This window comes from Geospiza fortis, unplaced genomic scaffold, assembly GCF_000277835.1.
Source record: "Geospiza fortis unplaced genomic scaffold, GeoFor_1.0 scaffold186, whole genome shotgun sequence".
Lineage (NCBI taxonomy): Eukaryota > Metazoa > Chordata > Aves > Passeriformes > Thraupidae > Geospiza > Geospiza fortis.
In genome coordinates this window covers 1519509-1537473 of record NW_005054331.1, presented here as the reverse complement: position 1 = coordinate 1537473, position 17965 = coordinate 1519509, and the positions used below count along the sequence as shown (strand labels likewise).

At 37.0% G+C, this 17965-nt stretch overlaps 1 protein-coding gene across 1 annotated transcript in view; it reads left to right on the top strand.

Moving 5' to 3' along the window:
• KITLG (KIT ligand) overlaps positions 1-16808 on the top strand; it is a 121515-nt gene extending 104707 nt beyond the window's left edge. Inside the window, exons 4-10 of the mRNA XM_014307241.2 lie at positions 3246-3425; positions 5299-5461; positions 6341-6436; positions 13039-13148; positions 13661-13737; positions 15032-15115; positions 16307-16808. Coding sequence (XP_014162716.1) covers positions 3246-3425; positions 5299-5461; positions 6341-6436; positions 13039-13148; positions 13661-13737; positions 15032-15071 — 666 coding nt within the window. The 3' untranslated portion in view covers positions 15072-15115; positions 16307-16808. The remainder of the gene's footprint in view (positions 1-3245; positions 3426-5298; positions 5462-6340; positions 6437-13038; positions 13149-13660; positions 13738-15031; positions 15116-16306) is intronic.
• The last annotated feature ends 1157 nt before the right edge of the window (positions 16809-17965 follow it).

Below are 17965 nucleotides of genomic sequence, written 5' to 3'. Positions count from 1 at the left end.
CTTTAGACAGGAAAACTGCAGAATAAATGCTATGAAGTCAGGTACTAGGTCCTATATAAATAAAACTAATAGGAAATTTTCCATTTCTTAGAATATCCAGTATGTAGAGAAAAAAGGAAGCAAGATTGGCTGCCACCATCCTCTAACTGCTGGGCCTTTTGAAATTCACTGATCTTGGTGTCTGATGTGATGACATTCACATCTGTGGAGGACAGCTGTAGCTTGAGTGCTGTTTCCCCAGCTTCCAGCCCATTAGCTGTTGGGCTGGATTGAGGCTGTTCCCTCCACTGCACTCCTGGGGGTGTTGGCAGATGAAGAAGGCCAGGGAACCTGCCTGAGCAATGAGTCCTGGTTGTTCTCATTCTTGCCTCTCTCCATGGTTCAGTTTTGACTGCCATTATGCAGATTCTTTTCCATTCTTTTCAGTGCTATTTCACCTTGATGCATCATATCCAGAAATTTAGATCCAGTTTACATTTACAGCAAGCAGCCAAGAAATAAAAAGGAAGGAGTTCAGAGCTGAGACTTCCATATTCCCACTTTCAGTCATGGTAATGGAAGGTGCAGCTCTTGGCCACATGCCTTCACAGGAGAAAGTATTCAGCAGTATTCAGATCCCACTTTGCCAAATTCCTCTCTGGGAATTTCAGGTTGTGTTATGCATACCACAGCAAGGGATAAGTAGACTTTACTCTGGTCCATGCAAGCTGGGAAACGCATGGCTTTGCCTAAAGTAAATGCCTTTTGCTCAACTCTGAAGGGATTGAAATGGTGTTCTGCATTTTTTTTCCAAGAGATTTTAATCTTCAGTGCATGCATAAAGCTGGAAGTGTACCCAAGGTAGCACGTCCCAAATGTAGATGATTAAAGGTAGGAAGGCAGGGTGAACACAAAGCAGTTGGGAAACCAGTGTAGTGCATGTAACAGGAACAGACTGACCCATCCATTAAACAGAAGGGTTGTTGCATTATGCACTAGCTCAAGGCAACTGAGTGGCTTTAAAAGTAGTCTTGTATAGAGTAAACTGTGTAGTCAAACCTGAAGGTTAAAAGGCAGAGATGACAGCAAAGGGCTGAATTCAGAAGATGAGATAACATTTAAACTTTTACACAGATGTAGAAAGTAAAAGCCAAATGAGAGCTACCCTGAAGTACAAGCAAAATCACATTTGCAATTGCCCTAAAATGTAAATCTTGGTCAAAGTTTACACAAAGTATCAGAGTCGAGCCCCCATTTCTCTTTGCAAATAATGTCATATTTTTCAATTAGAGCAGTTTTATCCACATTTTTGGTAGGTATTGACATAGCAAGTGATTGCACAGCTTGACGTTACTGAAAAGAGAACTTAGAGCTTTTGTGAAATACAGCTTTGTGGGTCAGAACAGTTCAGTTAGAGGAGACTCCCACACGCATGCTAAACCACAGGAGCAACAAAATAGACTCCCTGCTGGAATTGCCAAATGCTCACTAGAAGAAGCAGCAAGCTTATGCTAGTCCCTGCCAGAGGATAATGCTCACCCACAAAACCTCAAAGGAAAAGGTTTTCGAGGTTTCCAGTTCAGGGAAGCACAGTAGTTAGTCCTGTGTCAGTGTTCCCACCCCAAAGCAGAGGAAATAAAATGCATTGCCTGTCTCGTGGGGGCAGTGGGACATGGTACAGCATACGCTGCTTGAACAGAATATGTTTCAACAAACTTTCTCTGATTTATTTGCTTCTGCCTCCCCCCTCACCTTACTGTCCTCGAAGGAAAATGGGGAAGCAGACTCAAGGCAAATGCTATCCACTTTGCTTTGTGTTTCTTTCTTTTTTAAGTCATTGTTGAGATAATTGCAAAAGGTTATATCCCTTACTTGCCACAGGTTATCATTGTGTGAAAGAGTTGTACACAGAAGTGGAAATTCAGGTGGAGATGAACAATGTATTCACATTTGGTTCTCTAAGCCTGGAAGCCTAATAGTCTGATTAGTCTTCAGAAATGTGAAGTGTGTTTTTTCTTGTCAGAAACATTTACACATCAAAGCAGAACAACACCTGTGGATTTGGTTTTTTTTTTTAATAATCTGTATGCAGGTTTATTGAAGAAATTGAGTAAATGAGATTAAGCCTAGAAGTGTGTACATTGCCAAACATTTGCTGTGTGTTGCTGAAGGTGGATTCAGTGGGTGCTGCCTATCCACTGCACAGTAATTGGAAACTGGTTTAGTGATACTGAGAGTGCTTAGGGTTTGTTGGGCCAAGATCTTTGCATCTGGAAGGCTTTAAGGAGACATTTTCAATATTAGAAAAATAATGTCACATATGGAATAAATTCTCATAACATTTGCCATTAAAAATTTAGCTTTTATTGGGAAGATATTTACAGGTACAAATTGCAGGTCTGACTTGCGCATTACCTGTATTTTTGCTGATCATGCCAAGTTAGGTATTTTCCTGGGCTGGGTGACTTTTTCCTCTATTTGACTACTGTTATATATGTTATGTATATCTAAGTAAAATAAGTTAATGACTTCCTCTAAGACAGCAAGATGAATTACCAAGTTTCAGTCATATGAACAGCTGTACAAACTTTGTCTGCAAACTAATTGCATAGGTGTTAGTGTATACAGTGACAGGCTGTACAGAACACTTTTGTTATCAAAGACTCAGGAAGAAGAAAGGCTTTTAGATCTACAAACTGCTCCCAGTAATGGCATTTAATGAAAAAGCTGAAGAGAAAGAATTAGCTAACTAGTTTAAAGGTGGATAAAAGCACACAGTGATTTCATGCAAAATTTTTATGGAAACCCTCCTGAAAAGAAATTTAAATCAGGGATCTTTGGGGTCAACTGAGTAATGTAAGGTAACAGCAATAAATGAAAACTGATATTTAAAGATTGTTAAGGCAGTAGGTATTGAAAAGAAAACAAATAGGTTAATGAAAGCATGGACTAGGGTTCATAGTAACATGTTCCAAGGCTCAAATGCTCAACACACTGACACTTAGCATTCATTGAGAATTTAATGAAGGGATGGCATTTAACAAACAACCATAAATATGTCAGTATCAGTCAGAACAGAAATATTACCAAAAGGAATGAAGAGAAAATTGGTCACATTAAAGAAGAAGAATTGTAATTTATACTTTTGAGATAGTTTAAATTGGAAAGAACAGTCTAATTTACTTTTACACATTGAGATGTTTAACCAGTTTTTACAAATGTCTGATATTTAATTTATATCTGTTTCTCTTTTTATCCTCTGACAGCCTAGTCACTGTTGGTTGCATTTGATGGTGCCTGAATTTTCAATAAGTCTACATAATCTTCTCCAGAAATTTTCAGATATTCCAGATATGTCAGATGTTTTAAGCAACTATTCAATCATCAATAATCTCACAAGGATAATTAATGATCTTATGGCATGCCTTGCTTTTGACAAAAACAAGGTAATTTTATACAGAGTTTCAGCTTTTGTACTGGATACTTATTTTTTACTTTCTGTTGCACATTATTCAGTAATAGTTTAGGAATTTCCAAGGCTTTGTTAGATTTGTTTTCATTTCTATTCCTGTGCATCTGAAATCCTACTTTGTTTAGAAATGCACTGAGTACACTGTGCTAACATTGGTTAATTTTTATCTCCTTTTTCAAAGAAAAATTTTTAGGAGGAATTACAGTATATACAATGACCAGTATGCAGTTATTTAAAGTCAGAAATGTAGTGATCTTCATTAAGATAATTAATCCATTCTGATCTTTTTGAAACTAGCAGAAATCTTCCTTGTGTATCCAGCTTAAATTATATATTTTGCTAGTGATATTAATGTAAAGATGATTTGGTTAAAGTTATTAATATACTCTTAGTATGTATCACAGTGTGTGAAGCTCTAAAAGCTTTTCCATGGTTTAATTAACTTTTTTATATAAAGGCACAGCAAAGACCAGAGGACATTTATCCATTTCCATATGTTTCTGGATTCTGACAGCAGCTGGAAGGATTCTTGCTCAAGAGATGTCTGATTTTCTGTGGAGGCAGGGAAGGGGGGAAGAAATTAATTTTCTAGTCTGTTATCCAGATCTGACCAGACGATCAGTAATTAAAAATAAGTTCTGTAGTTAAAGGTTTTGTCCCACTGAATAAAACAGGCAAAATACACAATGTCCTTTAGAGCAAGTATTTTATCTTCCATATACAGTTGTTTTTATCAGCTAAGTCCTTAGTTTTTGTAATTGCAGCTTTTCAACACCCAAAATGAATCAAATAAGTAAAACACTCAGGTGCCTTTAGAGTGGAATAACCTTGTAAGCTTGCTATGTATTTGCATTGCACTGCTGTGAGTATTTAGATATTCCCTACTTTTCCAGTTCAAACTATCTCCAGTCTTCAGTGTATATATTTTTTTTTCTTTTCTATTTTTGTCCTGATGATTCAAAGCACTCAGCTGGGATGTGGTTGGGGAAGAGGAATTTTATTTTGTAGAATGGAAAAGTAAATATCCTGTAATTCAGCAAAACAACTAGCTATTGATTTCCTTAGAGAATAATGATCTTAAGTCTAGTACTTTCAGCATCAAACATAAAATAACTTTGGAACCAAAACCAGGAGGTTTTCTTTAGGACATACTTAGACCATGTTCTTACCACTGTCCTCCTTCTTAAGAGTACAGAGTAACCCCAGGCCAAACTTGACTTGCTGACATTAAAAAAATACAAAAATAAGAAAACCGTTGATAATCGTCGTGGATCTCAATCATGTTGTTTAGTCTGGCATCACAAATGTGTCTGTTAGACCTCAGAGTGGCTGGGCTTCCTTGTGCTTCCTTGTTTATAGTTGCTCTTATTTTTAGGTCTGTTATCAGGGATCTCAGCCTGTTTCTGAGCAGTGGTGTACCCCAGCTATTGTATTTTGTTCCCCATCGTCTTGATGACAATACCAATGATTGTTGTGTTCATGTGTTGAGATTAAAAGACTCATGTGAAACTTTGCAAAGTAATGTGAAATCAAGGGGGGGTTTTTAATGAGGGGAATTTTAAAAAGCCTCTTGGTTTTCAGTATAGGATGGGAGACTGTCTTTCATTCCTTAGCAATTTTGCAACACTGTATTAATAATTCATTTCTATTTGCAAAGCTAATTTGAAATCCTCAGATCAGAAGGCTTCTTTGTTTTATGAAGATTGTATACAGCTAATCTGGTTGTCTGCAGGTTAAAAATATAAATGATTTTGTATCATCTTCGGGTATTTTTATCGTTTGTTGAGATGTTGAAATGAGCATCTGCCTTGACCTTCTTTCAAGCTGAATTCTATATTTTACTCTAGGATTTTGTAAAAGAAAATGGTCACCTTTATGAAGAAGGTCACTTCATTCCTGAGGATTTTTTTAGGCACTTTAATAGTACCATTGAGGTCTACAAAGAGTCTGCAGACAGATTGGATAAGAATGACTGCATTCTGCCTTCAACAGTAGGAACGCCAGAGAATGGTAAGAGGGGTCTCCTTTTGGGGAGCAGAATCTAGGCAGATAAAAGTGTGTGATTTTCCTTGGATTTCAGAGATGCTAAAGATCTGATACCATGCCTCCATGTCACCTTTTTACTGTAAGTTAAAATAACTACTGACACTGAAGGTTGTGTTTCTGTTCAAAGTCGAGTTCTAGCGCCTTCACTCCTAGATACATCATTTCTCAGTATAATCAAAATAACCTCGCATTATGCTGCTCTGTTTCTATTCATCCAAAATATATCCTGAATTGTCTTTTTTACATTGTCCTTCATATCTTCTCTTAATGCTCTATTTAGTTTTATAAGGCGATAAAAGAGCCAAAGATTGCACAACTGAAAGGAGAGGAAGTTAGGACAAACTGTAAATTGCAGCAGCCTCAAGTCACCTTCAATTTCATTCCACTTTTCCTGAACAGGGAAATGTTTACTTCATTTGAACATTTTAACAAGCTCAGGTCAAGCTCCTGCAGCTCTTTCTTATCCTTCCAGTAAATGGAGGGTTTGTATTACCTTTTCTTTTACTCTCTCTAGTGACAGATATTAGCTTTTTAATTAGGGCAATGTGTCCAGTTGTACAATTACATCATTAGTAACTAGAAGCAGATCAGTGCCATAACTTAAGAACTTGTAAGCAGTAACTGCTTTTCCAGATTAGCTATTCAGCAGCAGGTCAGCATGTAGACACTTCTGTCTCTTAATAAAACTGCCTTTTTTGGCTTAATCCTCTTTATGAAGAGTCCTAGAGCCAGCTTTTGAAACAGCCCTATAGCCCCATTAGAGAAGTCCTGTAGCCCATCATCTTGTATAGAGGGAACTGTATTTTAAGTTTCATAATTCTGACACATTCATTTTCTATTTAGATTCCAGAGTCGCTGTCACAAAAACATTTTTGTTTCCTCCTGTTGCTGCCAGCTCTCTTAGGAATGACAGCATTGGCAGTAGCACTAGCAGTAACAGTAAGTACAAGTGATTGAATATATGTCTCCATTTTGTTCTGGTAGCTGGTTGTGAGAGCTCAGAGGAAAAAAATGTCATTAATTGTGCAAATTAATGGGAAGTTACATGTTCCTGATGGTGTACCATGTGTTTCTCAGCTGTCATACTGAAATGCAATGAACTTATCTAATCAAAATGTAGAGATGCTATCGAGTTACAATTATGTGACAGCAATCTACAACTTGGAGAGGGCAGGCCTCTTCGTTTTGGCTGTCATGAGGTCTCACTAGTCATATGGCCTCAGAAAATTTGGCCAGACACTTCATTTTAACTCTCAGGAAAGGAAGTTGCTCCAAATGAACAGAATAGCTACCCTAAATCGGCTGAGGGTACTCACATGAACAAAGATGATACCTGTATAAGGCATTTTAAGACTACTGTCAATCCCAACCAAGCTTTACACAGCCCCGAGGACAGTCCCCGTGTTTGTTTGGTGTAGTTGCAGTAGGGCCACCTCCTCAAGTCAGCATGCTTTCACTTGGGGTTAATGACAAAGTCACTACCTTTCTGGCAGGCTGCAATCTTCTCTCTGGCATACTCATGTCACCTTTCTTATCTGTCTTGGTCACTTATTGCATGACAGCTCCCTGATAAGAGTCCAGAATGGTTGCTGTAAGAGCCTCGACATTACATATCATGAGGTCAGAAAGGGTGCAGGCATCTGAGGTGAAAGGAAACACTGAAGTTTCAGGGGCTTTTAGTGACATCATGTACAAGGTGAACACTATCTGGAGCTTCCCATGTGAACAAGAGGGGATTTTCCTTAGAGGTTCCTGAAACGGTGATCAAAGTTTAACCTTGTTGGTTCCTTGTTTGAATTTCCCAGACACGTCAAGATGACAACGTGTGTCTGGCTGTGTTTACAATTTCCCCTTTTCACTTCACAAAGATCTATGTTATCTGAATGTGTGGTGATGAAGTATGTGACTGGTATTCCCTATGCTTGAGGAAATATGTGCAGAGGGGCAGCCTGATGTAATCTAGTGGGCACAATGGTAGCTTCTGTTGGTGACACAGTTGCTACTAGGCCTGAGTTTTTTCTCAGGCTCCTTCTCTTTGGAATGTGTAATCTAGTTACCCTCTGGGCTTTTAGCACCATGCATGCTACCCCTGTAGTTGGCTCACAGCTGCTATCAGATTTGAAGCCCTTCTTGATTGCTTTCTAATTAAGAGTAGGTCTTAAGTCATCACAGCCCAGAACCCTCAGAGTAGAAGGAATTAAAAAACCCCCTCCACTCCTGGCTGCCAGCCTTAGTCTTTGGAAAAAAGACTCACTGCCGTAGATTCCTTGCCAGGAGGTCATAGAGCTGTCTGCAAATAACCTGATGAGCCCAGGGCCAAATCTGAGGCACTAGGAAGGGGTAAAATTATACATACCTGTCTCTCTCTCAGGTCTGAACATGTGATAATTTTTGCTGTCATTGCTAGAGGAAAGATATTCAGCCACAACCTGAAGCAATGGGAATGGATCAAGAAGCCAAAAGACAGACAGATTACAGGAGAAGTTCAGATGTAAGGAGTTTGACCCAGTACAGTGACAGGAGGAGGGATGCCAAGCAGTGCAGTGGAGTGTGGCACCTGTGTCTGTACTGTGGAGGAGAGTGCAGAAGCAGGATTATTAATCTTGTTTTATAATTGGAACTGATAATCAAGTAGGAAAAAAGCCTAATTAAAATAATGCAGTTAATTTCTTGGCTACCATATGCTGTACAGGTGTGTTTTAACTGATTATGTTTCTCTTAAGCAATTTATTAGAAAATTGGATACCAGTTAACAGCCTTATGTAGAAATGACATGCGGACTGCATGTCTGGCTGGGTCTGGGGACAATTTGAACTCATAATCAGATTAAATTATATTAATTTGGATGCTAACTGGTTGCACTGTAATTACTCATTTGGAGGTTTTTTGCAGGGAGGGAGCTGTGGAATCTTTATTGACATCACTGGTTTATTTCCTGAAATGGCCTTTAGTGCCAGTCGTAGTTTGGTCTTGACTTTATTGCTGAGGAAATTTTGGTTTTAGTTAATCCTTACCTTCTTGGAATGAACGACAGTGAATAAACCTTAGTATTTCCAATGTGACACTTCCCCAGCATAGCATTCCCCTGGCTTCAGTGTTGTTCTCAGAAAAGCACCACTAAATTCAAATTTCAAAAAGGAAAATATTGAGAAGAGGGGAAGCCTGATAAAAAGCATCTTCAGACACAAGCTACAGTAATTTTTTTTTTAATTAACCCTTTAATTTTAAACAGTTTTAAGCTGAGTTATTTTTCAGTTTAATACTTTCTAGAGCATTTAGAAGCATTCAGTGTTTGCAAAAGAACCCCTCCAGATTAATATATTTTGAGTCTATTAATACAGTCTGTGTAGTCAGATGACTTTGAACTGTAAATTCAACTTAAATAAACCTGAAGTGCATCATCCAATAAAATAATTTGTGAAATATCATAGAAATTGTATATAAATTAGCTAAGTTATGGATTATTATTTTTGCTATTTTTGTTGAGTCATATTTCATTACTCCATTGTTCTTACACAACAATAAAATTAAACTACAATAATAGAGTAGAATCTCAACTAAATACACACAAAAAGTCTTAGCCCAGCCAAATGAAAAATAGAACAGTTGTGCTATTCCAATTGTTTTTTGAATGGTAATAGTGGTTTATTGATTCTTGTATATATGTAGAATGTGGACTTATAGCATGTTTCTACTTCATCTTTTCTCAAAAGCAGAAAAATCTTTTCTTATTTCTCATAAAATTCTCAAAAGACTACCACCACCATCCCAAATTCATTTAGGCTGCTTTATTCTTTCCTCTGTGTGTTACCTGACTGTAATCCATTGAAGTTCCAATTAGCTGTTAAAGTTCCAGTCTTGCTCATATTTCTCTGCATGATTATACCACACATTACCTAGAGAATGTAGATGAGATGGTTCCTATGTAAAGAAGAAGGTTCAGGATAAGAAGTCTTGAGTCCTAATCTCTTCTTTCAGTGGTTGAAGCCATGGGATGAATTTCTTGTTGCTGTGATCAAAGCTTGAACTAACTAGCTGTGACTAAAATTTCTCCTTTAATTGAATGCCATAACATTCTTTATAATTTCATGAAGAGTTCAGTGTTGCCTCCTTACATTTTTGTCTGTAATTTCCTCACAATAATTTAGCCCTATTATTTAGTCTTGAGTAGTTCAAAGAACAGGTAAACACAGAGATCTAACTGTTTTTAGGAAGAAGGTCTCCTTTTTTAATTAAACAAAAACTACGATAGTTTAATTCAGTAATTGCACAATAATTTTGAAATGTTCACCTATGACTTAATGCAATTGGTGCTGCCTTCTGTGCCTTTGTTCCTTTGTTCCAACTTAATAGTTAATGGAAAACCCTAATGAACAGGTGAGAGTTGCTCTGCATTTTTACAGATAAGATCTTGTGGTAATTGTGTTGGAACTGAGCAGAGGTAAACTGGAAATTCCTTTGAGACATATATGGCAAAAAAAAAAAAAAAAAAGCCAGTGCTTTCAATCATAATCACACATGGCTCAAGGTAGGAAGCAGCTCAATAGCTTCATTGTGTAGCTGAGTGGCTTTTAATGTAAATATATTTTGTTTACAGCTTAACATCCCAATGTCCATGAAGACTATACATAAATCAGCATCAAATGAGCTCACTTCCTTAGGGAATCTTCCACAAGATATAGAGTGAGAGTTCTGAGACATGCTGGCCTGCATCCACTCCCCTTTTTCACTCTGCTGGATAGAGTCAGCAGTTCCTCTGGCATTGCCCAAAGAGCTCATAAAGTTATTGGTACACCTGGTTTCTGCTATTCCTTCTCCTGCTCTGCCTTTACAACTGATGGGAATCAGAATCTTTCTGTGTAGAGCTCCAAAGTTTCTAACAGAGGAAAGGTCCCTGTGGTAGCCAGCTTTCTTTCCTTCTCTCCATTTTCTTCATTAAGACAAGTCCCTGAGAGGTTCTCCAGACTGAAAATTCTTCAGCCTGTTCTGTTTTAAATTATAATATAAATAACAGGCACATGAAGAAACCTGCCACGACTCATTTCATTCTCCCCAGATCTTTCAAGAGAATTTTTTCTGGAGTTGAAAGTAAAATTAAATATTCTGGTTTTGCTTGCTTTTTAAGATAGTTATGGACTACTTAACTTTCAAATTAATTCATACACTGCCATGTTGTAGAAAAGAAAATCTGTTGTCATTTTTAAAAGGTAGGCTAAGGAGAACACCACAATGGGACTGTATTTAGGCTTGATCCCTGGATTGCATGTCCCCACATGTAAAGCTAATTATAAATTCCTTTCAGTTTGCCATAGATGATGAAGAAATCACCTGCATTGGAGATAACTTTTCAGAAATCAGATTTTTCCAGTTTTAGATACCTCATTGTAAAGGGGTCTCTTCTGTTGTCTTAAATTGCAATAAATTTTTGAAAAATACTGTTAAAAACAAAGGTACAAAATTATCACTGATTATCCTGCATGCAGAACATTTCTCTAGAAGTTCATGTAAAAAAGAGCATGCTTGCCATGACATGCTTCCCAGCACTGTGGGTAAGCAGAGGGTTTTTGAGGTTATACACTCTACCATAACATGTTATCAAACACGTTATGCTCTACATGACCTGAAGAGTCTTTCGTTTGAATTTTATTTCACTTTTTAATTTTTTTCTGAAGTTTGCGAGGTGGAATCCAGAAAACATAGCCATCCCCATATGATTTACATAATTTAGCTGTAAAACTCAGCAGTCTCTCGCTGAGAAGAATGGCATTAGGCAAATGAGGATTGCTTTTCACTTGCTTAGAGCATAAGAGCAATATCAGAATTTTTTTCTGAGAATAAAGTTTAGATAAATGAGAACAGGAGAGCATTTCTAGGGTTTTTCAGGCTGGCTGCACCCACTTGATTTTGCCCAGTTTTCTTGCAGATCAGTTCTGCAAGCAAACATCCTCTGTGCCTAATCTGAGACAGAAAGTTAGAAAGGTTATGTCTCCCCAGTTAATGTCTGCCCTTGGCTTTAGTGTCTGAGCAGAGAGAGGCAGACTAATCAATAGCCTCTCTTTTTCAGCTGTTGTTCACCTCTGTAGAACTTTGTCTGCTCTCGTTCCCTTCTGTAGACAGATTTCTTTCACGGTAAGCTGGCATTGTTTCTGCTTGACTGATGTTCTCTTTCAGTGCGCCGAATCTACCAGATATAGGTGAAACTCAAGCCCCTGCAGTCAGAACCTAGACTTTGTAAACAGTGTATGAGACACAGAGATATATGTAGTATATGAATATATAAGATAGAGACTTTATGTTGTCTTGTTATTTCTAACAACGTTGAGCCTAGAAAACACAGCTGAATTTCAGAGATAAAAAGAATATTTGTCTAAAACTTGAAAACTGTCAACAAGAAAATCTGAGGGTTGAAAATGAATTGCTAGTTAATTATAAGAACACTTCTTTCTAAACTAACGTATTTTCTTGGAGGCTGTTTAATAATGTACTAAACACATGTTGTTTGACCCAGAATATCATACTGTGTGTGCTTAGACATTTGCTGTTTGCATGAGTCACACAAATTTTGAGTGCTGTCAGTTCATTTTCATTTCTATGTATCCAATCACCTACACTTTTCCAGTGTTTACAGTTTGGTTCTTTTCCTGTAATCTGTCAATACACCCACCATTCGAGCTGCAGACACCCAGTTTGAAATGAACCAAACCTGGGTGGATAATGTCTAAAATACAAGTCTCCTGAAGTTCACTTTGCATTTCAGAAGGAGGGTCCCCAGATGATTCTGTTGGACTTTCCACATCCTGCCCTTGAAGGGACTGAAGGGTCTGACTGAATGACTGAAGGGACAAATTTTAGTCTCAGCTTGCAGACAGCTCCTAGCAAGGGGAATGGAATTGTTTGTGTACATGAAAGAATAGGATTGGTGCTCTTCTATACAAAATGTTAAAAGCAATCAAGAAATGGTTATAACCAAATAACACACTGTTAAACCTCAAGGTACAAGGGTGTGATCTTGCTCAAGTCAGTGGTATCTTTCCAAGAAGCTTTAGGAGTGATCAGGTTTATTCTGTTAAATTAACTTCCCCTGAGAGCCCTCATGTTGGTCATTGACTAGTGGCAAGGCAAAGTGCCTGCAGTCAGTGGGAGCTGCCTGATGGAACTAGTGCAAATGCATGAATTGATACATATTCTTTTTCAAATAATTGCTTTGTGTTTCAAAGTAAGACCTTTAAAAATTAAGAAATCCAAAACTTTGAAGTGTAGGAAAGAGATGATTCTCTACAAACGGCAAAAAGAGAATTGTTGTTGGTACTTTTCAACACTGTTGTTTCAGAAGTGGGTGGAGCATCCTTGTGGTCAAAAATTTCCTGTAAGATTTTGTATGAAGTGTATCTCATGCGCATGGCACTTTGAAGTATCTGTTCTGCTATTTAAGATGCTGTTATGTAGGTGGTGCATGAAAGTGCTCTTGCTAATAGTGTTGCCCTGAAGACAGTTTTCTGCTATAAATCTGTCTTCACTAATGAGAGTATCTTTAATTACAGAAGAAGCACTTGGCTTCATTAGCAGCTCCAGCCTGCAAGGGATCAGCATAGCACTGACATCGTTGCTATCTCTCCTTATTGGCTTTATTTTGGGAGCCCTATACTGGAAGGTAAGAGATACTACATATAATTGTTTACATAGTGATGCTACATTTCTCAGCTGTGGGGAAGTGAGAATAAGACAATCATTCTGTATTTGAAAGCAAGTGATGCCTCTTTTGATCTCCACTTAACTGTGACTTGCAGATGTAAATCTGTGCATCAAATTCTTGAATTCTACCATCAAAGTGCAAATCCTGTCTTATCAGCATGATTGCTCTCTAATTGGAAACAAAAATTGTTGATTCACCCAATTTTCCATTTCTCCTATTGTATATTGAGAAAGGATTTTTTTTTTTTTTGCTTTTGGCCCTTGTGCCCCTGCCTACAATACAAAAACTTCAATAGTAAAATTTATATCAGTAGTAGATGTATGTTAGAGGACAAGGTTTGGCCTACATTTTGCAAGATGACTTTGATATTGAACATCTGAAGCAAATTGAAACATGCAATTGGTTACTAAAGAAAGTTTTAGAATATTTATAGCTTTAGAGTATTTATATTTAGTGCATTTTTTTCCTAGAAAATACATCCCAAATCCAGACCAGAAAGTGATGAAACTACACAGTGTCGTGACTATCAAGAGGAAAATGAGATAAGGTATATTGTTTCACTTAAAATTTCTATTTACAGATGTAATTTTATCTCTGAGAACTACTTTGTGTTTAGCTGTGTGACAAACACAAAAAAACCCCAAACACAAGGTCTTGCTGCAGAGATAAAGTAAGTATATGCTTAGAGTGTGCCATTTAAAGGACTTTCCGGTTTAAGCACAGAAGTTGATATGGAGGATAGTTCTGCATACAGTGTTTTATTACGGGGACATTATTTTGTCTGTCTTTATTCCCACTGTGAGAAAGGATTGCTGAGACCTATAGGAAAACCAACAAAATAAAGTAAATGTTGTTATTTCCTGTGTGTTGTAAAGTTAGCTTGAAGTTATAGAAATAAATAGAAAGCAATGTGTTTCTGGTTGTGCTCCTAAATCCTTTTAAATACCTTTTACAATAACATTTTTCATGTTCTTTCACTTTTTTAATTTCCCCAGGGTACTATGTTTTCTGGTTGTTGTTTTTTTTTTTTTTTTTTAATATTTGTGGAAAGTTAATGAGAACTCATTCAAATGCTAATAACTTCTTAAGGTCATCCTGAAATGATTCACGACTTTCTTCTTACTTATACACTGACTTATCTGATTTTTAAAGAGAGAAAGTTCTGAGAGAATCAAAAATATCTTAGAAATAACAGTTCAAAGCTTTGAAGTTCCTTGGACATGACTTGGGCAAGGAATTCTGTGAAATCCAGGAAAGGACTTAGGGACATTTTAAGTAAGAATAAGTCTATGCTAAAGAATTTTGCGAGTATTGTTTAGCTTCATATTTAATGATGTTTGGTCAGATTTTAACTATGAATGATTTAGGGAAAATGCAGTATATAGAATGGAAGGCTGTGTATTCATTCACCAAGTATATTATTTCCCACAAATAACTCATTCTGAACATCATCCTCATAGGTGTTAAAACCTGTGAAATGGAACATACATCTTCCTTTTAACTTCACAGAAAATACAAACATATTTTATATGAAGAAAAGGTGACACAGTTAAATGCAGGAGAGGACCTTTGCAGGAACTTGAAACAGATTGCATTCTCTATCAGATGTCTTCGTAAATATATGGCATGTGTTTTGGCATACATGGCATAGATGACTATTACAAATTTCTCCTCCCTCAGAAATTAGGAATTTTCATCTATAAGTAGGAAGAACTAATATCAAACATAAATTATAATTCTTGTGTTCCCTTCTTTAAATTTTAACTAATTTATAAACCCTTCTACTCTATTTCCGTGGAAGGCTATTACTATAGTAATAAAGTACCTTTATTTTCTTCCAGCATGTTGCAGCAAAAAGAAAAGGAACATCTACAAGTGTAGCTGCTGCTTTTTCTCCCTCAACACTGTTACTGTTTCGTGTACTGGTAAGTCGGTTAGGGTGAGAGTTTTACCATAGACTAAACTACTTTCAGCTGCTGCAATATAAAGTGATTTAGAGTCAATTTTCAGGAAAAAAAAGAAATCTTGCTATCAGTAGGTAGCATTTAGCAGTGTATAAGATCTTTAGCAGCTAATTTAATTAATCCTGTTTCATTAATGTAGACCTTTGATTTTTAACTTGAATGCTTCAAAATGAAATTTACAAGAATTCCAGAATAAAACACAGCTACCACTTCTCCTTTTCGGTGTTAGAGCTGATACAGAGAAGCCTTCAGCTGTTACACTACAGCTGTTTCAAAGCAATGTGAACTAAAAAACACAATCTGGTAAAATTAGCAGGTGAGTGGAGGAGAACAGGCCAAGTAGAGCTGAGCTTTCATATAATTGTAGCTTAGTCAACACATTTCTATAGTCTCTGTAGCCTTATCAGATGCATCAGTCTTGCTTTAGTATGTAAGAGTGAGCAGCAAAGGTGATGAGGTTTCTCAGTCCCAGCTGTCCTCTGCAGAGTAGCACTTCTCTGTCAAGAAGCTGCTTACCACAGAAACTGTCCTGTATTTAACAAATGGCATCTATGTAAGAATCTGGAAAATTCAGACAGCATTGAACTCTTCATTTTTTATCATGAGTGGAAAGAGCAGCATTAGAGTATAATAGACAATCTCAGTCTGCAGTTTGTCCTGTAGCACTTACTCTCAGGTGTTTGATATGATTGAGTTAGCTGCAACTTGAGAAGTTTTTCATTCTCCTTAACTACTTTGTTCTACCATATGCTCACTGAGAAGCAAAGCTGTCACTGCATTGGACAAGTTGTTCCATTTTTCCAAAGATGTAAATTTAGTTCCGTTTGTCCAGATGACTTCAAAGGGAAGTTTGCTGCCAGAGATTGCCAATACCAAAATGCCCAAACAGTTCTGTAAAACATGAGAGTGGTTCCATTACCTTAGATGACATCAATGAGCTTTTGCAGGCAAGTGTGTTCTTGCATCAGGAAAGTACATCTTAGAACATTTTTCCTTCTGAGTAAAGAAATCCCTATGCAAGTGTCATTAAATTTATTTCCAAAATTATAAGAAAAAAATGTCTATGTTGTATGTCTGGGAAAAGATCTATTGTTTAGTAATACAGAAAGGAAAACTAATCAGCAAAATCAGAATTTCTGTTTTTCTCTTCAGGCAGGTAACAGTTCCATGTTCGCTTCATAAATGAAGCAGCTTTAAGCACATTCGTATTCCTTCTGGAGTGACAGACTGAGTCTGCATCTGTTGTTGCTGCCCATGACTCCATAGACATGACACAGAAATGAGGACAATTTGTGTTTGTTACTGTGAAACCAACACTGAATTGAACAATTACAAGAAGAGTGTGCACTTAGCAGGACTGTATCTTATGTGAATATCTACCTTGTGTGACATTTGAGGTTTTTTAATTGCATTAATACTTTCAGCTGACTCTGGCAAACAAAATATGTCCTGAACAAAAAAAGCATCTTTCAAATGCCTCCAACAGTGTGTAATCATTGCAAGTCATAAATACCTTTGCATCCTTAATTTAAATTCTGTGTCCTCTACCTTAAATTGATGTCTTCAGATGAAGATCTCTGAACTGACAGAAAACGCAGAAGTGGATACAGATAACATACTCTTCAATATTGTATATAAAACTTGAAAGCAAAGTCATGCCCCGAGCTCGTGCTCTAGACTTAGACTTATAAGGAGCTGTGTTTATGCCTGTCAAAGGCAGTGAGTACAGCAACACGTGGTCTCTATCGGGTGCCAGGTGGCTGGTTGCCCACCACAGAAAGCCTCAAGAATTCATCAGCGTTGGTGGTCTCTGTTCAGGAGAACCAAATACTGGATGAAGACAAAGTAAACAGGAGGTGAATGTACCTCATGGAGCTTCGAAGAATTAAGTGTAACTGCTGAGTATGTGAACACTGGTGAAATTGCCAGTCATGCTAAGGCAAAGTAAAGAGTCTGAATTGCATTCAAACATCACAATAAAGACAAACCCATGAAATGCATTTTAAATTCTGAAGATGCATGCCATTTATACCTTGTCTGTAAATGTATAGCATAGAAAATCTGAAAGATCCTGAGAGTGTATTTAGCTTTTACTTACATCAGCTGTAATTAATGTTTGCATTGTGGTTTAAGTGATTAGTAAGCTTTAATATCCTGGAATTCTCCACTCTTGAAAGTTAATTCATTTGAAACAAAAGAGAAAGGTTTTGTTTCCCACCTGTCTTCTGCATCTATTACTGTTACAGTATCCATGGAATATGAACAGGACTGATGTACAGATGTGCATTTTCAAGTAAATCCTAAAAATACCATGGTAAAAGTTACAAGTGTAGTTGTGCATCTTTTCATCTTGTCTCTTCCCAGATAATGAGTATGAGTTATTTACATGTATTAGGGGTTGTAATTCAGAAGGGTAAAGGTAAAGGCTTGCATGAGGTGACAAATTGTCATCTGTTGTGATATTGACCAGCTCAGCAAGAGTTTTAGTTTCAATAACTTGAAAACTTAAAAAAAAACCCAACCAAAACAAACCCACCAACCCTTCTAAAGTTTTGCATAAAGTTGGAGTTCTCCTTAAAATGTATAGTTACTAAATTTTTTAAGAGTCCTTGTGGAAGTTTTAATCTTCTGCTCAATTTTCTGAGAACCATGCATAAAAAGAATATGTCATACATATAATATATATGTGTGTGTGTGTGTGTGTGTGTGTGTGTGTGTGTGTGTGTGTGTGTATTATTATTAGTAAAACTGTCTTTCAAACTTGTAAAAACAAAAAAATCTCAGAACCTTTCCATACTTGATGGTGTGGCA